General features: G+C 42.5%; 1 protein-coding gene across 2 annotated transcripts in view; it reads right to left on the reverse strand.

Moving 5' to 3' along the window:
* Positions 1-25,496, reverse strand: part of MSANTD1 (Myb/SANT DNA binding domain containing 1) — a 92,226-nt gene that overhangs the window by 15,302 nt on the left and 51,428 nt on the right. For both annotated transcript variants that reach the window (XM_084626442.1, XM_084626443.1), the window contains exon 3: positions 12,588-12,872. In XM_084626442.1, the coding sequence (XP_084482568.1) occupies positions 12,588-12,872 (285 nt within the window). The remainder of the gene's footprint in view (positions 1-12,587; positions 12,873-25,496) is intronic.

Here is a 25,496-nt window from a genome sequence, read left to right on the forward strand (position 1 = left end):
AAGAGCTCAATCTGGTTAGTTTATCAAAAAGAAGATAAAGAGCTGACTTGATCCTAATGAATAAGAACCTTCAAGGGGAGAAAATACTGGGCACTAAAGGGCTCTTCGGTCTAGTGCAGAAAGGCATAACAAGAACCAGTGGCTGGAAGTTAAAGCCAGGCAAATTCAAAATAGAAATACTTGTGATTAAGCATTAGAACGGACTACCAGGGAAATGGTGCATTATCTAGCTCTTGATGTCTTCAAATCAAGACTGAATACCTCTGTGGAATACATGATTTAGACAAAAACAGAGGTGAAAGTAAGCCAGTATGCACCGGTACGGTGTACCGGTAAGAGCCGGTGCGCCGTACCAGGACCGGCTTTCCGAGAGGGCAATTTAAAGCCCTGGGGTAGCAGCGGCGGGGCTGTGGCGGGGATTTAAAGGGCCCCAGAGCTCCAGCCGCTGCTACCCCCCCACCCCCAGGGCCCTTTAAATCCCGGCCTGAGCCCTGCTGCCTGAGCCCTGGGGTAGGGATAGGGGGGCTCTGGCGGGGATATAAAGAGCCCCGGAGCTCCAGCCACCGCTACTGCCCCGGCCCTTTAAATCCCCGCCGGACCCCTGCTGCCGAAGCCCTGGGGTAGCGGCGGTGGGGCTCTGGCGAGCATTTAAAGGGCCAGGGCGCTAGCAACAGCTGGAGCTCTGGGGCCCTTTAAATCCCCAATGGAGCCCGGTCACCACTGCAGCAGGGCTCAGGCGGGGATTTAAAGGGCTCGGGGCTCCGGCAGCTGCTACCACAGCAGAGCCCCAGGCCCTTTAAAGCTCTGCCAGAGCCCATAGCCCCAGGGTAGCAGTGGCAGCCGGGAGCCCCCAGGGCTCCTCAGTGATTTAAAGGGCCCAGGGCTCCGCTGCAGTAGCGGCAGCTGGAGCCCTGGGCCCTTTAAATCGCCCCCGAACCATGGGGCTCCCAGCCACCTCTGCAGCTGGTAGCTCGGGGGTGATTTAAAGGGCCCCAGGCTCCCAGCTGCCGCTACTGTAGCTGGAGCCCTGGCCCTTTAAATCAAGATTTAAAGGGCCCAGGGATTTAAGGCCCTGCCTCTTCCGGTTGAGGCCACGCCCCTTGCTCAGGACTCCGGCGTACCGGTAAGTCTTCTAACTTACTTTCACCCCTGGATAAAAACAAGTCATTGGGCTCAGTACTGGAATAACTGAGTGAAATTATATGATCTGTGTTATACAATAGGTCAGATTAGATGATATAATGGCCCTTCCTGGTGTTAAAATCTATTAATCTATTAAAATATTTCCCTTCCCCACCCGCTCCCAATATGAGAGAAATGGCAATATAGATGGCACCTCAGTGACATAAACAAGTCTATAAATTGTGTTCTGTCACTATTTTAACAATTGTCAGGCATATAAATTCTTCCTCAGAGAGAAAAAATGTTTTCAATCAGATGAAATCTATTTATAGTGTAGTTGGCAGTTTGATTTGGGGGGGGGGTCACTAGAATACACTATTACATAAAGCTGTCAGATGTTTTATGGTTATTGCAATATAATGCAAGTTCTGTTAGTTCCCAAGAGCAAGACTCAAATAAAAATAGGTACCCCATTAAAAGAAAACAGATTCCAACTATTTCATCTCATCTACAAAATACTAGAAAATTCATTTGTTCTCATGTTAGTCACATTACAGCTCAGCAGCAAAATGTAAGTTGTTTTGGTTTTTTTTTTTTTACAAGAGGGTCTCAGATTAAGGAATTCAGACAAAATGCACACATCTAGCTTAAACTACTTTTTGCTTTAAAAAAGAGAACATATATTTATACTGATCAAAATGTAAATCTTGGCACTTTCTAATATTATGAGAGTTGAATATTAAATCCAGTATTTTAAAAAAATTGTCATAAGATACACAACTGCCTTCTGCTGCATTAAAAAATATTTGGGAAGCTGACAAAGCTGGCACAAAGCTATTTTGGGGAACTTAAAAGTTTTCAAAGGTTTAAAGGTCAACTTAAGAAACACCTGTTTGAAATTTTTTACTCATTCATTGTTGCAAGTAACACTTAAGATAACTATAACTAAAGAAGAGAAAATTATTTTCAGTTTACTTTGTACATTTGACAACTCTGTGTATAGCTATCTATAGTTTCACTATAGTTAGTTTCTCCTGCTTCTGTGTGTTTCGGAAACCAACAGGAGAGAGATAAACATTTAAAAAATAGAAACATACAGGGATAAAAATACCAAAGTTGAGGGGAGGACTTAGGGATGGACGCAAGCAATTTTTCACTCAAGGACCCAATACTGCTTTTAATTCATTTTTAAAAAACTAAATAGATTAAACTGACATTGTCCCTTTAGTGAAAAGGACATATGCAAAAAATCAGAATGGATCCAAATTCTATAGCTAATTCTTCTCTCCCTTGCTACTCATTCCCAACTGTTGCTGATATATAGGATGATATGTTAATTCCTCAAGATGAAATCACTTCTTAGCTCAGTATTTTCCATACTACCGCTAAAACAAATAGCTTCTCTCTCAACATGGCAACTGCCAGTGACTTTAATCCAGCAGTTGTCATTAGCAGCATTTCATGTCAGTCAAAATATAAGAATCTCCACCCTTTTCAGTTTAAATTATTATCAAGAGAACTGATGGAATTGTAGGATTCAGGCTTCTCTAAAGAGGTCAATCTATATAGCTTTTAAAAAAATACCTTATGACAATAACTCCCTCTTTTTATCCCCTTCCAAATATAGGTACCATTTATGCTGCATGTTTGTGTCACCTTTGGTCATGAAGGACAACAACTGCTTGTACAAGCAGGCCATGTCACTCATCTGACATAGTTATTCAAAACCATCAAGTTGTGTCTACAGAGCAACTTTTTTCACAGCACAACTGTGTGTCCAACTTGTGCACATCCACATCTACCATATTTGTTTAAAGGGGGTCTGTAGTACTGCATTGTGGGAAAATCTGGGTAGCCCTCTTATACTACTGCAGCAAGGGATAAAGTGTCCAGAGGGCATGCACATTAGTATTTTGTGGAGTAATATATTTGGGAGGTCCTACCACCCAGATTGGTGGGAGAAAGTCAGACCAGCCAATCTAGTCAAATAGCCACAGTTACAGGAAGACAGTAAGTTTAGGCTGATGGCAAAAGCAAAACATGGTTAACTGCCACATGGACATGCAGCACATTTATAGCCACCTATGTAATTAAGCAGTTACATACTCTTTGAAGTTAGAATAATTTGGACTGCACACAGTCCTTTGAGTTTACCAACTGGGTAAGCACAGCTTAAACTGTTTTTGACTGAACCAGATTCTAACACTATTTGGCCAACTAGTGAGAATGAAACCAAATCATTTAGAAGCAAGTTCGAAACATATTTTAACCTAGGTCTCTTAGCGAGAGCACAGCTTTTAACACCTCAACACTTGCTGGCCAAACCGGTTAACTCCTGTTCAGCCACAGCAGAGTGTAAACCTGTTGTAAGGCCTGTATAAATCAGGACAACATCCACCTCAGAAAACCAAAATCTTTTATCATCATTTTTGGCCTGACCACACTACAATGAAACTTAGCTAGTGCTTTCATGCAACTTGTCACATGGTTTTCCTAATCAGTTGGAACAAGAACTGTGCTCTAAACCTGCTATTACACCACATGCCACAGACAACCTAGGACTGCATCTACATTTGCAAATTTTATGGACAAAATTCACTACCGGTGCAGCTCTACTAGTAGTAGAAATAGTAGAAACTGTAGTTACCAGTGTATCATGAAATCTTGCTTTGAGTGGCCTTTTCTACACCAACTGTTTTAGAGAAATCTTCCACTATTGCACTGGCACTGGAGCAAATAAAAAACAGCCACCAGTATTCTCACTGCAGGGGATGGGTTCTTCAGTTCCCCAGACTGTAGGAGGCAGATGTTTTGATTGGCTGGGTTGACACTCCAGATGATTCCTAGCACTGAAGATCCCCTCCAGAATTTCCACTGCCTCCAAAGGTAAAGTAGCCTAGGAGTCTGGTCTTCTGTAGACTGTCCATAACCTGATTAATCTTTTCTTCTTTTTCCTTTTTGTTCTAGGGCCTCTTTCCTTCAGCTCTCCACTCTTTTAGTTTGGGGTTACTCGCTTTTTAAAGGTCATTTAAATTTACTTTACAGGGCTTTGGGAACTTTTTGCCAAGCTCCGCCTCTCAAATTAGCTCCTGGCAATGGATGAAAAAGCAAAAAAGAAGGGAAAGGGCAGAGTCAGTACCCTGTGCTCAGCACCCTTGGCCAAGTATATTAAAAGGGAAAGTGTTCCTTTTGCACCCTTAACCTTGGTGATACCATGGTTACGAAGCAGGCCACCAGCCCACCCCAACAGGATAGCATGGTGGCAGCTGTGGACAGACGAGGGGTCCAGAAAGACAAAATATTGACAAAAGTGCCCTGGACACCGGGGGCTCATACCATGGTCACTGATGCAGACTAGGCCCCATCACCAGGTGAAAGCAGGCAGTCAGCCTGGCCTGACAGGACAGCACAGTGACAGCTACAGACAAGTGAAGGGCCCAGAAAAACAAGGTGCTATGGAAAAAAGCACCCTGGACACCAGGGGCTCAATCCACGGCCACTAATGTAAACTGGCTCCATCACCAGATGTCCCATCCCAAGAGGACAGACCAGGAAGGATCCAGGAGCTCCAGCCAACAGAACTGGCTTAGGGTAACTCCCTGGGGCTCCAGTCACCACTCCAGCAGACAAAGCACCATGACAAGGGGCAGTACATATAGCCAGGGACCTCCCTCATTCTGCCACAGGCCGTGCTGCACCCCCTCTGATCCTCAGGGGTCCCAAGAACCAACAGTGTCACAGAGAAACCAGTATCTCACCATTGCCCCTTTTTCCCTTTACAGTGGGGTTGATGTGGCCATTTTGGACCCAGGTGGCCATTTTAGAACACGCTCTTGGCAGAGCCTCAGCAGCAGCCATCTTAGGGCCCTCATCTCACAGAAGAAATGGGCACAGGAGGAGACAAACATACAGGCCACTCTTTATCCATTTCCCCATCCTTATTCCTGGTGTCTAGGTGGTGGGAAAAAGGGACCAGAAAGCAGATAATAAAGAATCTGAGGTGAAGGAAATCCAAGAGGATCACCAGGAACTCTTTTTCCCTGAACAGTATTATAAATCTATTCTGAGAAAACCAATAAGGCAATTGCTTATCTTCCCTGATACTCAGCCAAAAAGGGTAAAAAAGGGGTTGAGGATGAGGAGGATGTCAGAGACACAAAATACCCATAAATAAGTTCCAGTGAACTCTACAGGTGACACTTACATTCTCACCCTGGCCTTATACCTTAAGGCTGTAAAAGTGGAATGGGAAAACCTGGCTAAGTCAAAGAGTTTGACAAAAAGAGCAAAAATCTATAACGTCCACCAATCAAAAAGTGTTCTTGGTGGTTTTACCTAAAATGGACGCAGTCTTGTCAACTCTCATCAAGGACACTGTCTTCCACACTGAAGGGGACTTCCTACTGACAGAAGGTGGAATCAGTCGTATGCAGAGACTATGAAGTGGCCTCAGCACCACTCAGAGCCTCAGCAACAGACACCTATTTTTGCCAGAGCAATACTTGCTTATATTGAGTCCTCTCAGACATTCTCAAAAAAGTGAAAAGATCCAAGGGATTGGGCTCCTCAAAGAAAACCTCTAACATATGCTCTAGTTTCAGATGCTTTCAGGTTCTCCACCTGATCAATCGTGTCCAATGCAGTGGCAAGAGGGTGTATTTGGCCACTGACACGGAAGGCAGATATTTCCACAGAACAGGTTTCGGTTTCCATGTCCCTGGGGGAAAAAACCTCATCGGGGAACCAGCGGAAAGACCTGCTGCAAATCACAGGACAAACCAAAATAATCTGTCTCCTCTGTTAATGGCAACAAACTCAGAATAGTTTTTAACCCATCTTTTCACTCTAGGCTGTCCATTCAAGGTTATGGAGCTTCATACAGATATGGTTGGAGACACAACATATTGTCTAAGAATGGTTGGGGGAAAGCCAGCTCCAATAAACTTTGTGACACCTTCTCCATGAATGTTCTTAAGAATAATCAAGGGCTCCACAACCTTCCCCTCGGAGGCAATCTCTCTCTTTTTGTTCCCACCTGGTTTGCCTCCACCACAGACAAATGTGGAAGAGAGATCATTTCCCAGGGTTATGCCATAGAACTTAGAAAGACCTTCTGCCCCAGATGTCTTCTCTCTCAATAATCAAGAAGCTATCCTAGATTTAAAGACTCAACAAGTCAATCCACTCTCAAATCCAAAAGGAGACCACTTAGTCCACCCTGGCAGCCATCACACAGGGGGATTTCCTAACCTCCATGGACTTGATGTGCACATATTTCTTCACCCCCATCTTTCCAACCCACAAACAGTACCTCCAGTTTGCATAGTACACCCTGCACATACATACAATGCCCTTCTTTTTGGCATGCCACCACCTCTATGGTATTCACAGTGGTCCTGGTGGTAATAGTGGCATCCCTACATTTTGATGATATCCTGTAAGAGTCCCTTCCCTACAGAAGTCAGTCAGGGATGCTCAATTGACAGTACATACCTTTCAACAGCATGGGTTTATAATCAATCCAAAGAAAAGCCAGATCATCCCTACACAGACCATAGAACACCTGGGGGTTTTGCTGAATACCACACTCCACAGGGCTTTCCTCTCCAGAGACAGGCAGGCATGGATTCTGGAGCAAACATATAAGCCCACACTCCTGCATGAAGGACTTACTGCTACATAGTATTATGTTTGTTTTCGTGCATATACCTAGCCTCATGGGCAAATTTTCATTTCAATTGTTTACACTACTACATACTGATCTCCTCTACTCTCTGTAAGACTCCCCTCCATAGTAAATGGTCTCTCAGATGGTGGTTACATCTGAAGAGGGACACCATAATGATGGATGCTAGATTGAGGGGATGGGAGTTCACAGAACCCAACACATTGTACAAGGTCAGTGGTCAGGGACAGAATCTCATATGTCATTAATCATTTGGAACTGTGAGTGATTTGTCTAGCTCTTCCAGCACTCTTTCCCACTTAAAACTCCAGACACATACTTGTATTCACAGACAATACCACTGCCATGACATACATGAATGGACAAGGGGGCACACAGTCATGCTGATTACAAACAGAAACCATAACCTTTTTCAGTTAGGCTGAGAGATACATTGTCAGTTCGAACCATGCATATCAAAGGGAAACTGAATTCCATGGCAGATTGCCTCAGCCACAGAAGAGCAGTCCAAGGGGTGTGATGTCTCCACCAGAGGGAGTTCAATGACATAATCAAGACTTTTGGGAAACTAATATGGGATTTCTTTGCATCCAGTTCCGACACCAAGACAAATAGCTTCTATAGAAGGAGCAGAGATCTTTGGGCCAGGAGAATTAACATCTTCTCCCACGTGTGGCCAAAGGCTCTTCTATTTGCATTCCCTCCTTTTCCCATGATAACATGCAAGATCCAACCGTCACAGCAACGACAAGCTACAATGATTTTGACCACGCACCATTGGCCCAGACAACCTTGTTTTTTCAGACCTCAAGTTGCTGTCTGCAGCCCCTCCACTACCACTACAATTCATTCCAGATTTATTATCACAGGGCAATCTGTTCCATGGCAACCCAGCATCTGGAATCTGACTGCCTGATTACTGAGTGGTCACATTAAAAAACACTGCAGAGGCAACACTATTGTCTTCCACAGCAGCAGCAATATTGTCCTCAGTGCCCATTTGATCAGCCTTTCCCTGTTCCGAGGCACCACACTACTCCAGAAAGAGGGATAGATCAGAAATCAGTTAGGCTTGGGGTTCGGCCAGTCCACATGACTTCCCCTGGCACCCTTCAAGTGCCCATTTTGACTCCTTGGTCAGAGTACTGTTCCAGTCATTGCTCCTCCCTCCTCATCTCTCCCCACTGGGGACAAGCTGGCCTGCTTTCACAGTGCTTGGGGCTCAGTCACCACTGACAGCTGGTTCCAAAGCACCATCAGTTTGGGTTATGCCATTCAGTTCCTCTCCACACCTGCTTCCCCTCCCTCCCTCTTCAGGAACCCCCTCTCATGAGATACTGTTCCTTGAGCAGGTCTGTTTTCTGCTGGCTTTAGGAGCAGTGGAGGAGGTTCCACCAAAACACCAGGGTCATGGCTTCTACTCCGGATACCAAAATGCAAGGGAGGAGTAAGACCCATCCTCAACCTTCACAGCCTCAACAAATATATCAGGTACATGAGGTTCTCAATGGTCACTCTATCTACTGTTCTTCCTGCATTGTCTCAGAAAGACTGGTTTGCTGCTCTGGACCTTCATAGAATCATAGAATATCAGGGTTGGAAGGGACCCCAGAAGGTCATCTAGTCCAACCCCCTGCTTGAAGCAGGACCAATTCCCAGTTAAATCATCCCAGCCAGGGCTTTGTCAAGCCTGACCTTAAAAACCTCTAAGGAAGGAGATTCTACCACCTCCCTAGGTAACGCATTCCAGTGTTTCACCACCCTCTTAGTGAAAAAGTTTTTCCTAATATCCAATCTAAACCTCCCCCACTGCAACTTGAGACCATTACTCCTCGTTCTGTCATCTGCTACCATTGAGAACAGTCTAGAGCCATCCTCTTTGGAACCCTCTTTCAGGTAGTTGAAAGCAGCTATCAAATCCCCCCTCATTCTTCTCTTCTGCAGGCTAAACAATCCCAGCTCCCTCAGCCTCTCCTCATAAGTCATGTGTTCTAGACCCCTAATCATTTTTGTTGCCCTTCGCTGGACTCTCTCCAATTTATCCACATCCTTCTTGTAGTGTGGGGCCCAAAACTGGACACAGTACTCCAGATGAGGCCTCACCAATGTCGAATAGAGGGGAATGATCACGTCCCTCGATCTGCTGGCTATGCCCCTACTTATACAGTACAACTGTATTGTTCAGGACAACTACTTTCATGTGGTGATTTTGCTGAGCCACAGAAAGTTCCTTTGATTTGTTGTGGCAGAACACCACTTTGAGTACACAGGTACTTCAAATTCGGCCTCTCTTCAGCCCCCATATTTTTACTGAATGCATGGTCGTTGTTATGGCGTATGTCAGGAAGAAGGGAATTCACATCTGAACAACTGAGAGGCAGATCCAGAGATGAAGTTTTTGCTCATGTTGGCACCATACTGTGCTTTCTCGACCATCTGGGTCTCAATCCTAAACACTGGAAAGTCAACCTTAGCCCACACTCAAAAACTGAGTTTATTGGGGTCCTGTTAGATTCCCTGTCTGAAGCTTTCCACCTCACCTGTCAGTTGGCTGTTTTGCATGCCTTTTCCACAATCCTGATCATACCTCTAGCTCAAGGCAGATTGGGCCAGGCTCATTCTCATCGCCCCAGCATGGCCAAGACAGTGCTGGTTCTCCAAATTTTCGCACTCTCTATTCAGCCTCCCATACCACCGCTTCCTCCCTATCCCAACCTAGTCACTCAGAACCAACGCAGCACCTTGCATCCTTCACTCAGCTCCCTGCATCTCACAGTGTGTCTGCTGAATGAGGAGTAAGAGCAGTGTTCAGCAGCTGTCCAACAGGTCCTCCTTAACAGTAAAAAAGCATCCACTAGGATGGCCTATCCAGCAAAATGGAAATGATTTTCAGTGTGGTCATTAAGCCAACAGAAGCCAACCAATACTGGCCTATATCTAGGACATTTTGGAATACCTGCTCCACCTTCAGTTGTTGGGGCTAGTGTTTAGTTCATTGAAAGTGCATCTGGCAGCGATATCAGCATTTTATCCCCTCATTCAGGGGGAAAAAAAATCAGTCTTCTCCAATACCATGGTAACAAGATTCTTAAAAGGGCTCCTCTGTCTACATCCACCCAGTCTGAGAGCCAGTTCCTCTATGGGAACCTTAACACAGTCATAGTGTCCTTACTGAGATCTCTGCTCGAGCCCCTGGTGTCTTGTCCCGTTCTGTATTGTGTCAGAAAACTGCATTCCTGGCAGCGATAACCTCTGCAAAGAGTGTGAGAGAGTTGCAGACTCTTATAGCAGAGCCTCCTATACACAATTTTCCAAAGACAAGGTGACTCTATGATCCACCCACAATTTTTGTCTAAAGTGGTCTCTCAGTTTCATTTGAACCACATGGTATATTTACTTGTGTTCTTTTCTAAGCCGCACTCATCTCTGGAGAAGCAGCATCTCCATACCTTAGATGTCCAGTGACGGACATCTTTTATTTGGACAGGACTAAATCGTTTCATGCTTTACCTCATTTGTTTGTGACATAGGCAGATCACATGAAAGGTCATGTGGTCTCTTTGCAGATGATCTCCAAATGGATAACATCCTGCATCAAAAATGCATATGAAATAGCCTCAGCTATGCCCCTTCAGCAGATGTGAGTTCATTCTACGAGGGCGTAAGCAACATCCATAGCACGCCTCAGTGACATTTCCATATTGGACATTTTCAGGGCTGCTGTGTGTCATTGATACATACATTCACAAACCATTACACCATAACCACATCTTCCAGGGCGGATGCAAGCTTTAGTACCATGGGCCTGTAGTCCTTATTTAGGTAGACTATGAGCGCTACTTCCTGGCGAGGGATACTACTTGTGAGTCACCTAAGTGGAATATACATCTGTATCTACTTTAAGAAGAAACTGTTACTTACTGTAACGTGTTCTTTGAATCAGATGTGTATTCCACAACCCACCCTCCATCCCCTCTGCATCGGAATCTTGTGTCTGGGCATTTGGTGAGAAGGAACTGGGGGGTGGGGAACGACACTAAATCACATAACCAAAGGAGGAGTGATGGCCATGAGGTGCAAATGCCGCCCCTCTGTGAGTACTGCTAGGCAAATTTCTCTTGCTCAAATGTGCTGGTATTGCACACACCTAAGTGGAATACACATTGGCACCATATCTCAAAGAACCATAGTTAAAATAAGTCACCATTTCTTTCCTGACTCCCTTTCAGATAGTGGCATCTTTTACATTATGCTCTTATAACCCACCCAGAAATACTTCTAGTGCAAAATGAGGCTCATTGTATTCCCAGATACAAAAGGCTGTAATACCTATCACAAGTATCACTTTTAGCTGCTGGCAGTCCAAGGTTCAAACATCCTGCAGTTTTTCCTCAAGCCAGATGGACGAATACCTCAAACATTTTTTAAAAATACCTTGTTTGTATCAGCAAATATTCTACTGATTGTGTTTACAGGTAGATGTGTTTGCAGACAATGAATTTTACGTTATTATAGAATATTTGCAGAAATCAAATTTTGAATTTGCAGAAGAAACATGATTCTAGGAGTTATGCTGATCCAGTCAAGAAAGTTTGAATATCAGACATCAAATACTTACAATGAACTGGTAATTGTACAAGAATTACTTGTGAATTGATATATGGCTACAGACCAAGAGTTAGTCACAGACATTACTCCGTAAATACTTGTAAACAGGAAATACATTTAAAATCATCAGCTGCTTAGGGACAGCTACACTCATTGAAAGAAGTAGTCTCAGCTCTACTCCCTCAGCTCTCAAACTACTCAAATGCAGGCCTGAAAGCCCATTAACCCAGACTAGTTCGTGTGGTTTTGATTCTAGTTCAACAGTTTCACTATTGGATGACTGATTTGTAATTTTACTGTTATCCATAAAATCTTCCTATTGCACAGACTCATGATAAGGATCTCTAGGATGAACTTAATATTTTCTTCTGACAGAAGACTGCAATCAGTTCTTATTTCCACCACGTTTTGGGATGAAAACTGAGAGCAGTGAAGTCTGAAATGTGAGTCGTGTCTACAGCACTGCTTTAGGCTAAAATCATGCTGTCCAGGGAATTCAAGTGTTATCAACAACAGAAAAGCATGTTTGCATTCCTCATACTAACTATTACTTGAAAGAACTAACATTTTAAATTATATTTAATTTAATTATATTTAAAAGTGGCTGCAATGCACTTTAAAAGATGCTTGTTGGAAAACTGAAGCATAACTGACAATTACATCAAGTCTGAACAAATACTCGATTTGCATTTTTAAAGCTCTCTCTCTCTCACACACATACACACTTTAATAATAGTTGACTCTATTGAAATATCATACTCATATTGAGAGAAATAGCAATGGCTAGAGCAAGGCAAAATACAGCTAAGAAACATGTTATACTTCCTACTCTGAAGCTTCCTACATTGTTATACATATGCACTGCAGTACTAGCCTGGGCCACTCCTACCTTGGTAGAAATGCTATGCCTCTCATAAGCAGAGGGACCCATGCTAAATTTTGACAATGCTGCATGGTGTTTTGTGGTGCTGACCTATCCCCACAGACAAAAACAAACAAAAACAAAATCCTTAGTCTAGCTGTTTAGGTAAAGACCAGCAAACTCATCTCACTTGTGACTTAAGAAAAGCAATGGCAAGAGTGATTAATGTAAACATTCTACAGTTTTCCAATTACACAACAGAACTAGTCTAATGTGTGAAATATGAGAAAAGAAAAGAAAAAATTCCACCTCAACTTATAAGAAAGTAAGCTTGATGAGCTCTCTGAATGTTCATCTTCAAAACATTCTTCCCTTCCTTCGTACGTAAACTGGTTATACGGCAAGTACAGAGGTGTAGACTTAGCTGATGGAGACTGCGAGGCCTCAGTCTGTGATGTAGAAGGGCCTGGTTGCTGACTTTCATGCATTTTCACATCACTGTGGTCTGATACTTTAGACAGGATTCTATCAATGGTTTTATAATAAGGCCAGTCAGGTGCGACGGTTTCACTATCAGTCATGCATTTTAATTTCCTGTAAAGGCATACAAGAGAAAGGTCTGAAAACACAGAAACAAGCATTTCATACAGATCTTAAACTTCTATCTCAAAAATCTGTTTCAGTCACAAAAGATAACTCTGATCATTTGACAGGCAAACTGAAAATCCTTAATAAGAATAACATTAGACAGCAGTTTTTGGCCTTTGATATCAAGTGAGATCATCAGTTTATTTTCATGATTTTGTCCAGTGGTGAAAAGGTGCACGTTACCCCAAGTTGAGTTCAATACCAGTACTGAAAAATAACAGCTTCTACTAGTGAAGAGAATTCATTTAAATAATTTAATAATGAATACGCTTGTTATAACAGTGCTGGTTGCTCCCTCTTACAAAATGACAAATCTGATCAGGGTTTAAAACAGCATATTTTAATAAGAGTTACCAAACAGTAGATCGCGATCAACTGGTCGATCCTGGAGCCTCTGCCAGTCAACCATGATCTCCGGCTGCTAAATGTCCAGCAGCACAGCAGGGTTAAGGCAGGCTCCCTGCCTGCCCTGGCCCCATGCTGCTCCCAGAAGTAGTCAGCACACCCCTGAGGCCTTGGGGGAGGGAAGGGCAGGGGTCTCCACGCGCTGCTCCTGCCTACAAGCACCACCCCCACATCTCCCATTGGCCAGGAATGGGAGCTGTGGGGGCAGTGCTTGCAGAGAGTGCATGGAGCCATGTGCCTTCCCCCCAGAAGGGCCGCATGGGTGCGATGGCCACTTCTCGGAGTGGTGTAGAGCTGGGGCAGGCAGGGAGCCTGCCTTAGTCCTACTGCACCACCGACCGGGAGCCGCCCGAGGTATGTGCTGCTCTGCGGGAACCTGTACCCTTCCCCTGAGCCAGCACCCCATACTCACTCCTGCACCCTGAACCCCCTTCTGCACTCCAACCCCCTGCCCCAGACCTGAGCTTCCTCCCACAGCCAGCACCCCGTACCCTCTCCTGCATCCCAACACTCTGCCCTAAGCCCCAGCCCAGAGCTTACACCCCCTCTCACACCCCAACCCCCTGCCCCAGCCTGGTGACAGTGAGTAAGAGAGGAGACAGAGCAATGGAGGGACGGGGGGGTGAAGTGAGTGGGGTGGGGCCTCAGGGAAGGGGTGGGGCCTCAGGGAAAGGGTGGGGTAGATCCTGAGTTGCACTTAAATTCAAAAAGTGATCTTGTGCCTAAAAAGGTTGGAGACTACTGAGCTAGTGAGAGTACCCCAGCCCCCTGTAAATGGAATTAGAACTGACCAACTATGTCATAGGCTTTACTCTAACAGATAATGGAAATTCTCCCTTAGGTGAAGTGGCAGGAGAATCTGGAGAAGGAGGATCTGAAGATGCTGGAAAGTTCTGAATGACTATGATGATTATCATAATGCCCAGAGTGGATATAAATCAATGGTTTTTTTTTAAAAATATATATATATATATACACACACACATACACACACACACACACACAATTGAATATTATTTAAATCAGGGTTTTTTTAAAATAAATCTGTTTAAAATTAAATTTGAAATTATGACACCCTATGTCAAGACCTAAACTCACTATAATCCATTAAAATAATTTATATAAATAAAAAGAAGATCAGTAAGCCCTCCTCAAATTTTAATGAATTAAAGGGTGCTGCTTTTTTAAATATATACAGAATTAGGGCAGAAACATCTTTAATTTCTGAGGTTAAAATCAAGCTTTAAAATGTGTGTCAGTGTCATGTGCTGCATTACTAAGGATCCATATTGTTCTCAGTCTTTATAATGGACCGAATATTGGTATTTAGATTTTCCGAATGTTGTACTTTTAGATTCTGTTGTGCAGAAAAACTTTTGCTTTAATTATTTTTGGTTTCAGTTAAGATAGAAATCGGAGAGAGAATATTTCCTTCATTTGGACTAGTTCATTTAAAGTCGAGAAACTGACTGGAAGTTGAAAAGGCATAAATGCTTGTTTCTTCTTCCAATCTATTAAAAGCCAGGTGGGAGAAAATAAGATCCACTAATTCTAAAAACATGAAGAACATGAGGCCAGAGTTTCACAATTTTCAGATTTAGGCTCCTAAAGATGCAGATAGCTGTCTAAAGGGTTTTTCAAAAATGCCTATGTTGATTATTTCTTTAATTCCTATTGATTTCAATGGGAATTGGGAACCTACCCTACTTATGCACTTTTGGAAACCCCACTAGGCATCTATCTACATCTTTAGGCATCTAAATACCTTTGAAAATCTGGCCCATGGTGACCAGAACCAATTTGTCTAATCACTAAATACACTTAATACTTCCTTAATTTAATAAATCAGTTGATTTTACATAGAAGCATAGAATCGTAGGACTGGAAGGGACCTCAGGAGGTCTCCTAGTCCAGTCCTCTGCACTCAAGGCTGGACTAAGTATTATCTAGACCATCTCTGACAGGAGTTTGTCTAACTTGCTCTTAAAAATCTCCAGTGATGGAGATTCCACAACTTCTGTAGGCAATTTATTCCAGTGCTTAACCACCCTGACAATTAGAAAGTTTCTCCTAATGTTAGAGGTTAAAGAACAATTTCTCACTTCTCCTTGTAATAACCTTTTATATACATGTAAACTGTTATGTCCCCCGTCAGTCTTCTCTTCTCCAGACTAAACAATCTTTTCAATCTTCCCCGATGTCATGTTTTCTAGACCTTTAATCATTTTTGTGGCTCTTATCTCTGGACTTTGTCCAATTTGTCCACATTTTTTCTGAAGTGTGGTGCCCAGAACTGGACACAATACTCCAGCGGAGGCCTAATCAGCACAGAGTAGAGCGGAAGAATTACTTCTTGTGTCTTGCTTACAATACTCCTGCAAATAAATCCCAGAATGGTGCTTGCTTTTTTTGCAACAGTGTTACACTGTTGACTCATATGTTGCTTGTGATCCACTATGACCCCCAGATCACTTTCCGCAGTACTCCTCCCTAGGCAGTCATTTCTCATTTTGTATATGTGCAAATGATTGTTCCTTCTTGCATTTGTCCTTACTGAATTTCTTCCTGTTTACTTCAGACCAACCTGAAAAACATGTTTCCTGTACATTTACAGTTTTTAACTAATAAAAAATTTTAAAATGCTGCTTTTGTATATTTTTAATTGAATTCCAAGCTGGTTCTGCCAAACAGAAAGAGATTTCCACCTTCCGGAAACAGGAAGAGTACTGGGCTTGGATAGCTGATACAGTCCTTTTATTGGGGAATACCACAACACATTTTTTCCTGGGTCCATCTGCTGGTAGGAAGATATAACACCTACTGCTTCAGCTGCCACTAGGACCATTAGAGGAAAATGAACTTTAACAACATGATAACAATGGTGACAAATAGAGATGTGAATGTGGAAAGATTGAAGTTCTTCCTTTCCAATGGTCCAGCATGTGGCTCGCAAACTAGGGTGAAGTGACAACTACTGGCGGGACAGAAGTTAGGAACAACAAATTAGTTTGTTTGGGTTTTTAAGTAGTTTGTGTTCTTCTCTGAACTTTCAAAGTCTGATGAGGTTTTCCAGCTACTGGTGAGCTGCATATTATAGCAATGCATAGCAAAGCCTGCACAGCACAGTCTGTGTTCTTATTCTCTCTATGCATTCCCAATTTTAATTTCATACATGCTTTACAAACTGCTGCTGTGATTTCACAATCAGATCAGATCACTGACAATATTATAGCTTCTTTGTTACAGAATACCTAACTATAGGACTGACTGTAAATGATCAACTTAATATCAAATACTTTTTGTTTAGTTTTTAAAATTCTTTGCAATAAAAGTATTTTTCTTCTATTGCTATACATTGCTAGGTACACACTGATCACCGCTACATACTTCACAAGGGTTTCCCCATGCAAGTTACAGCAGCTCAGTACTATGTATTGGCAAGGCCTCATGTGCTCAGATTTCATTGTTTTAATGCAGAAAATCTCAAATTGTATTATCAATAAACTCACAATCTTAACACTAAATAAAGACTATAATGATAATTAAAATCTGGGTTTTCAGTGGGAGCTGCTGTTTATTGAGCTTCAAAGTCTAAATTAGGAACACCGGGCTCTTTTTGACTGAGTAGAAACTTTTAAGGGTAGGACTATCCTGTTCTGAATCAGATTCAGTAGAATCTTTGCCAGCTACGGCTCTGCTTTCAGATGTCATCAGTCTCTTTGTCTCTACAACAAGAAAAGGAGTACTTGTGGCACCTTCATCGGATGCTGTAGCTCACGAAAGCTCATGCTCAAATAAATTGGTTAGTCTCTAAGGTGCCACAAGTACTCCTTTTCTTTTTGCGAATACAGACTAACACGGCTGTTACTCTGAAACCTGTCTCTACAACAGCACTCAAATTACTCCCCCTGTATCTCAGTCATCCATTATTATGATTTTGAGCTAAATCTCATATCCTTACTCCAGCAAAATTCCCATTAAAGGGAGCAGGAGTTTTGCTTGAGTAAATGTGTCAGGATTTTATTCTTTATGCTTAAGTTCAGCTATGCACCATGGCCCTCCCTTTATGTAGTACTATCACACTTTTGAAGAAATATCCGCAGATTTGTCCATCAGCTGCTAGAGGATGCTATTATTCAGAACTAGAGGGTGTCCGAACACTCCTCTTGCTCTAAATGCAGTGTGTGGATTTCTGTCTTGCTGCCTTTGCTGCTTACTACAGCAACAGACTGGGAATATTGATCCCCACTGCAAACTGGGCAGAAGCACTCTGCTGACTTAAAAGGGGCAACAGTGAAGCTGATGGAGTCTGGACTCTGGGGTGGAGAAAGACAAAAGGGATGATACAGAGGGGAGAGGAAAAGATAGGGAGGGGGAGTTCAGAACAATGGAAAAGAAGTGGGAACATGGCAGATAGAGGCAAACAAAGGTCATACTGGGTGAAACAATATCCATTTATTCCAACTCTTTGTCTCTACAACAGCACTCAAATTACTCCCCCTGTATCACAGACATCCATTATTATGATTTTGCCAGAAAGTGGGAATGGGTGATAGGGGATGGATCACTTGATGATTTCCTGTTCTGTTCTTTCCCTCTGGGACACCTGGCATTGGCCACTGTTGGAAGACAGAATACTGGGCTAGATGGACCTTTAGTCTGACCCAGTATGGTTGTTCTTATGTTCTATGCACATAAGCTTTCTGATAAAATGATCAACCATAAAATAGCTAAGAATGTTAGTGTTAAATGGTCATCACTGGTTTCAGAGTTCACTCCTCTCATTTTAGAATCTTTTGCTGAGATTGGAAGTGGAGTCTGAGGAGAAGAGTGGGACAGCTGAGGCCTCTCACCTCTATCAGACCAAATTTATCCCTAACATAGCTCAATTGAAATCAACAGACGGGAGGAATTAAGCTCACTGCTACTGTCTCCCAACTTAGTGAGTCAACATAGGATCAAGTCATTGGAGGATTTTTTTTTGCAACTAAAGGCAAGATTCTTTTTAATGAAATATTAAATTCTATAGAAATGGACAGGACCAGAGTAATGCTAGTTTAGCGTGTTATCACCTACCTACTTAGTCTAAACCCAGAGGCAGTAGAGGGGTGATAGGACCCGTGAATAAGGCTCAGATTTTGCCATGGATATTTTTAGTAAAAGCCACAGACAGTCACAGGCAATAAACAAAAATTAATGGATGCTCATGACCTGTCTGTGGTTTTTACTAAAAATATCCTGGACAAAATGGAGAGGGAGGAAGATCCAGCACCCACAGTGGCTGGGGGCCCTGGGGTCCTCTTGCCCCCTCTTCCCCAGCAGTGGCTGGAAGTTCAGGGTCCCCATACCGCTAGCGGGAGCTCTGGGGTCTCCCCACTGCATGTGGGAGCTGGGAGCTCTGGAGTTTCCCCACCACCTGCGGGGGCTGGGAGCTGCTGGGGGCCCGCCGCCAGCAGCGGCTGAGATCTGGTGGGCTGCCTGCTGACAGCTCCAGCCCCAGGGCAGAAAATGTCAGAGGTCTCTGAAAGTCACAGATTCTGTGACTTCCGTGACATAATCGTAGCTTTACCAATGAAAAAATAGAAGGAAGTAAACCTAGTATCTGCCTCTTGAGAAAAGACAGGGTATTAGGCACTCGGTCTACCCAAGACAGCAAATAGGGGGAGCCACACCCTATACTGAAGAGAAGGGCAGGTGGGTGTGAGAGGGCTGAAGGGCCTAGTAAAGGAACTTTACATGTTTTGAGGCTTATCTAACAGGACTGTTGGCCCTTTACTGAAACTTTAGTGGGGTTTTTTGGTTTGCCTTCTCCCTGTACCAAAAGAAAGGGGAATGGCCAATGAGAAATCAAGATCCTGAGCCTGACAGTCCCCAGGGCCAACGGGGAGAGGCAAATGCTCCTAGTCAGCCCAATTGACAGGGCAGGTAGGCCAATGAGGGAGTCAGGAGCCCAGGGTCCTGTCCTCCGTGTGAGCTGGAGTTAACTGAACCAGAGTAGGGCAGAACTAAGGGGAGAGCAGCAGCAGCCAGAACCAGAGTGGCCGGAAAAGCAGCCCAGAAGGCAGAGCTGGGCTGGAGGCAGAGCAGCAGCAGCATGGAGGCAGAGCAGTCCAGAGCCAGGAGCAGCGCAGACCAGCCGTGCTGACAGGGAGCCAGGGTTGAGCTACAGTCGGGAGCTGTGGGCCTAGAGCTGGGGACTGAACGCCCTCTGTGCCACAAGTAACACTAGAGCCGAGTGCAGTGAGCAGCTGGGAAGAGTGGGGGGAGGGACCCCAGGCAGAGGGCCCAGTGCAAGGAGACATCGTCAAACAAGAGGTCTTGCAGGCTGGACTTGATGGGGGGACCATGACCCCGATGGGAGGGCCAATGCTTGGGAGAAGGGTTCCTGCCAGCTAGAGCCTGAGGGCATGTGGCAACCGCCAGAGCAGGTGTCTGACCCACAGTGTCACCACAGCATAGCCAGGGCTTGAGAAGGAGTCCTGGGACATGTGAAGAATAAACTGTGAACTTCCCTTATATCCCAGAGACTGCTGTTTGTGGTTTCCCCATGCCAAAAGGGCAGGATTACTTGTTTCCTTTAGCCAGTCTGATTTTTTCCTTATTTTTCTTACTGTCTTGCTGTTCAGTAAATTGTATTTGATTTGAACTTAATGTAGTGCTCAGTGGGCCAGGGTAGTGGCGGTTGTGGAGAGAGTACTGCGGGCTGGGGACACCCTAGTTCCTGTCCTAAGTGGCCATGACAAGACTGGGGGTTAAGCCTCCCAGTAATTCTGGGACCACCTTAACTGGGGTTACAAGGACTCTGCCGCATGGAAGAGGAGTCTTCAAGGTCAGGCAGGCATCTGGGTACAGGGAGTTGGAGAGAGGACAGAGATCCTTTCACTGTCCGATTCCACAGGGGTAGTGCAGAAGCCAGGGAAGTTCCCCACAAGAGTGGGACCATTCCCCCGCTTACACATATATAAACTAAATAGGCTTAGGAACTGTTTAATAAAATACAGATTTTTTCATCTCTAAGACACTAGTTTAAATCCAGCCCAGATCAGAAGTCACTGAAAATTATGTCAAATGAGTTCGTGATCTCAGTCCAGTTTCCAGTGGACAGAAATTCAAAGTACAAAAAACATTACCACCACAACTGGCAATCTTGTTGGCCATGTTATTACAGAGGAATCAACAGCTAAATGAGCACTGATATCTAATTAACCACTTTCCAGGACCTTCTGTCATCTGGGTTGAGGCACACTGGTGGAGCAAATTGTATTTATATTGCCTGTTTTGTGGATAACAAGGACTGTATTCTCTATATCAATTAATCCAGCAATTTCATGACTATTAAAATACCTTTAAAATAAAATTACTAAAACATTAAAATTTAGAAAGTTTTTAAAGACCATCTGTCATAAATATAAAGGGAAGGGTAACAACCTTCCTATATACAGTACTATAAAATCCCTCCTGGCCAGAGGCAAAAAATCCTTTTACCTGTAAAGGGTTGAGAAGCTCAGGTAACCTGGCTGGCACTTGACCAAAAGGACCAATAAGGGGACAAGATACTTTCAAATCAGGGGTGGGGGAGAAAGGTTTTGGTCTGTCTGTTCTGTGTGCTTGCCGGACACAGATCAAGGAAGCAAGCAATCCAACTCCATTAGAATTAGTAAGTACTAGCAAGGGAATGTGTTAGCTTATTTTTGTTTTGGCTTGTGATTTTCTCTGTGCTGAGAGGAAGGTGTATTCCTGGTTTTCTTTTTGTAACTTAAAGTTTGGCCCAGAGGGAAATCCTGTTTTTGAATCTGATTGCCCTGTAAGATTATCTTCCGCTATAATTTTACAGAGGTGCTTCTTTTACCTTTTTTCTTTATAATAAATTTCTGTTTCTTTTAGAATCTGATTGGGTTTTTTTTTTAGTGTCCTAAAAAACCCCAAGGTTGGTCTGTGCTCATCTTATTTATTCTCAAGCCTCCCTAGGAAAGGGGGTGTGGGGGGCTTGGGGGAATATTAGGGGGGAGTAGGAACTCCAAGTAGTCCTTTCCCTGATACTTTGTTAAATCACTTGGTGGTGGCAGCGTTAGCTAATCCAAGGTACAAGGGAGAATTTGTGCCTTGGGGAGTGTTTAACCTAAGCTGGTAGAAATAAGCTTAGGGGGTCCTCTCATGTGGGTCCCCATGTCTGTACCCTAGAGTTCAGAGTGGGGAGTTCTACTTAGAACAAATACTTATAATCTATAATTTGGTTTTTTTACTCTCTCTGTTCAACACACTATTGCTGGGTTGTGGGGAGAATTAATTATTATTATAGTATTTGTTTGATATTACTACTAGCCTGGAGGAATGGAAACAAGCTTCATCTCCTGGGGTTTCTGAAAAAAGCTTTCAAAATAAATAATAAATAACACTGCTCATGCACCAATCAATGACACAGGAGAGAAAAATGTAGGAAAGCACAATACTTAAATTGTGGGTCTGCTATGAATTATTGATACTGAAGAGAAAGCTGGTAAAATATTCAAATTTAACTTTCTGCAGTAATTTGCTGCACTTATCTTTGGTCATTTGCTGCAGCAATGGTCAAAGATTCCAGTCATTTAATATCATGGAATATGGTGAAGAATTACACAAGGCACTATGTTTAATTGCTATCATGTACACATGAAAATAAAAATAATAATCTACGATTAAGATCATGAGACTGATTCAGATTTACTAGTGATTAACATTAATTGACTGCAATTCAAATTAAAATGTAACAGCTACATCCTGTTTCCACAAATGTTTGGGGGAAGGAGAGAGGAGCCGGTTTAAAAAAAAAATTATGAATTTGCATTCTCACAGCCTTTATTTTTAAAGCATCAAAACGAATTAGTCAAAACTATAATATTGTTTAGTGTGCATATTCTATAAACCTTGTCTTTTGTTTTACAAGACATTACATATTATATCAGTAGTAATATAATAATAGCAGCTCTAAAGCTTGTCTCTTTCACCAACATAAGTGGGTCCAATGAAAGAGACACACACCCTTGTCTCTCTCTAATACTGTACATTGGCACACATTAAGATCAATATATTAGTGATGATAGGAATGTATTTTCTTTTAGAAGGACTAATTGTAGGTTTGCGGGTGCTGAATGCCCAAGTAGCCAACACAATAGAAAGAACTTCAGGACATATTCTAAGCGATTCTAAACTGCAGGAGACGAGTTAGTAATGTAAGCAGAACTCTTGATACTCACTGTATCAGAAACCTTAACTTTCAATTGCAGCACGCTTGACTCAGCCCTTCACCTCCCAAGATAGATAAATGGGAGTACATGCAGTTTACTGCACAGATGCCTTTCACACAGAACATTAAAAACCAGTGTCCTATCTGTCCTAAATAGATACATAAGTTTCCATTGCACTTTTTGTTATAGTAGGATTTTGCCCAGCAGTATCTGCACTACATTTTAGGTTAGGCCCTTGGTTGCTGTGGTGAATGAAGTGATTCCTTTATATATTGCAGACAAGCAAACATTTATTTTAGGCAAGGTGCTTATTACCATGAAGTCGCTGGGACTATCCATAGTAGTACCTAAACTGCCTACCAGATCAGACCATCTATTCCAATCTCCTATTTCTGACAGTGGCAAATACCAAATGCGTCACAGGAAGATGCAAGGAACCTCTTCGTGGACAATTGTGGAATAGACTGCTCATAGGGAAAGTTTCTTCCTAGCCCCAGACAATTCATGGTGCATGAGGAATTATATACTTTATATGTTTTTAAAATTATATCTAATTTAAACGACCAATGTTCTCATTATCTTACAAAACGTCTCATCTTTTAAAAAATACTACTTCGCTCTTGGTCTCAATGATATCTAGTTGCAATGAGTTCCACCTGCTAATTATGTGTTTTGTAAAAAGTATCTTCCGTAATTGGTTTTAAATTTAATTGAATAACTTTGTTATTATAGGGAAAAGGAAGCACCTGGTTTACCTTCGCTATACCATTTGTTACTTTGTATGCCTCTGTCATGTTGCCTTTTATTGATTTGTCTCCTTTTTAAACTAAAAGTCCCAAACTTTTCAGTATTTCCCCATATGGAATTTTTTTCAAGGGGAGGGCTTACTGTTGATTTATATAACAATATTATTATATTGTAGTATTATTTTTAAAACCCATTCCTTATGTATTCTAACATTTTGTCTGCTTTTTAGACTGCTGCTGCATAATGAACAAAGACTTCCATTGAGAACCATGAGTACTACATTCAGTAGCAACATTTGCAGGATCAGCCATAAAGTGCTATGGAATCCTTCAGGTTGAAAGTCATTATATAAATATGTAAGAGGATTATTAATTACAAATTTACCTATTTTCCATTTTAGATCCCTGAAGCTGCAAGTAACCATTAACCGCTCCATGCGATGTCCCAGCACGCAGTGCACCAGCAACATCACATTCACCATTAAATATGCCTGTATCATAGAACCAGCAGAGGTGCTCAGGTAAGTGGCTGCCTTTTTACACTGTAGGGTTGTTTTGGCTCGATTTGGGGGGGGGGGTAATATTTTTCTTTCTGAACTCGTAATACGTGGATAAACATCAGAATTTTCTGGCTCCATGCTCTAACCTGATTCCTTTTGATGGTGACATCACTGGCAAACTATTATTATGTGATAAGCATCTTAGTAATACCACAGACAGATGATAGACAGATATCTCATGAAATAAAAGTCTGCAATTTGTGACTGGGATGGTGGAGGGAAATAATGATTTACATGCTAAATGACCTGGTTATCCTGCTACTTTTGCTAAATACTTGTAGATCCATTTTAACAACTCCATATAGTTGTTACAAAATACTGTCTGAATACAGAGCATTTTTCACACTTCCATGCCCTCCATTTCAGTTCACACCACAATGCATTAAAATGTGATGCATGATGTGATCTCCAAGTATCCTCCAGACACCCATAACATGAATTGAAACTCAGGTGTCCAAAAGCAAAGCAGACAGCAGAATAGTAACCAGTAGTTCCACTGTAATGTTTCCCTTCTTCACATATTAATGAGAAATAATTAGAAAACACAACAAATTGGGAGTAATCTCTTTTGCTTGTCTGTTTACTTTACATCACATTGTCTTCAAATAATATTAGGAAACTTAAGTCTACATTATACAACAAAAAAACCATCTGATGTTTATAAGTGTATTTCTGACTCCAGAATATATTAAAACAGTAACATGCCAACACAGGGAAGTCTTCAAGCCCTCCAAAGTTGGCATCTTAATGAGCACTGCAGCTCAGTGCAATTTGATACACCTCACAGCATGCATTGAAAGTGCTTCTGGAAGTTAATGAAAACATACAGGAATGAAAAAGTAAATTTTCCTCCATAGTTTGTATGTTTTACTCCCTCCCCTCCCAATGCTGCTTAACAGAAAATATTAATTTGAAAAAATTGAGACTGTGTGATTGATAATAAAAGAAAGAAAATTCAGAACAAAGGCTTACAGAAACAACCACTGCACATAGCCATTACAGTACTCGAAATATCATGCAGTATTTCTGGACACCTGTAAAACCTAGGTACAATGAGATGTATCTGTTAGCAGAGAGGCTTCATGATTTAGTGAGCTAAGCAAAGGCCTGGTAGTCAAGAACTACTGAGTTCTAATTCTGGGTTTGAGGGTGACTTGCTTTGTAACCTTGGGGAAATAATGACCTCAGTTCCAGTCTCCCTATCTGTAAAATGGGGGTGGATAATACTTTCATACCTTCCTCAGAGACCTGTTGTGAGGATTAAGTAGGTGTTTGTAAAGCACTTTGAAGATGTTAAGTGCTGAGTATAAAATACCAGCTTTCACATTACAGAAAATACCTTAAAGACAATATTAATGGATCTGACAAACTGAGAAAGGGGAAATTCAAAGTTAAAGGGGCTTACAGCATTCACCCTAGTTTTCTATTTGATGAGTGATAGCTGCATGAAATACAGCAAGTGTGCCCCCAAAGAAAAGCAAGCAATTTTAACATGATCTGCTGCTGTAATAACCTTTTTTATTATTAAAACTAGCTTTGTGTGGAGATGAAATAAAAGAACCATATATTTGATTTTCTTGCATCACAAACACATAACTATATGACCACTCAGGATTTCCAGTATGTGGCAGTTTG

The sequence above is a fragment of the Lepidochelys olivacea genome (assembly GCF_965140295.1).
Source record: "Lepidochelys olivacea isolate rLepOli2 genome assembly, chromosome: 4".
In the NCBI taxonomy this organism is placed as follows: domain Eukaryota; kingdom Metazoa; phylum Chordata; order Testudines; family Cheloniidae; genus Lepidochelys; species Lepidochelys olivacea.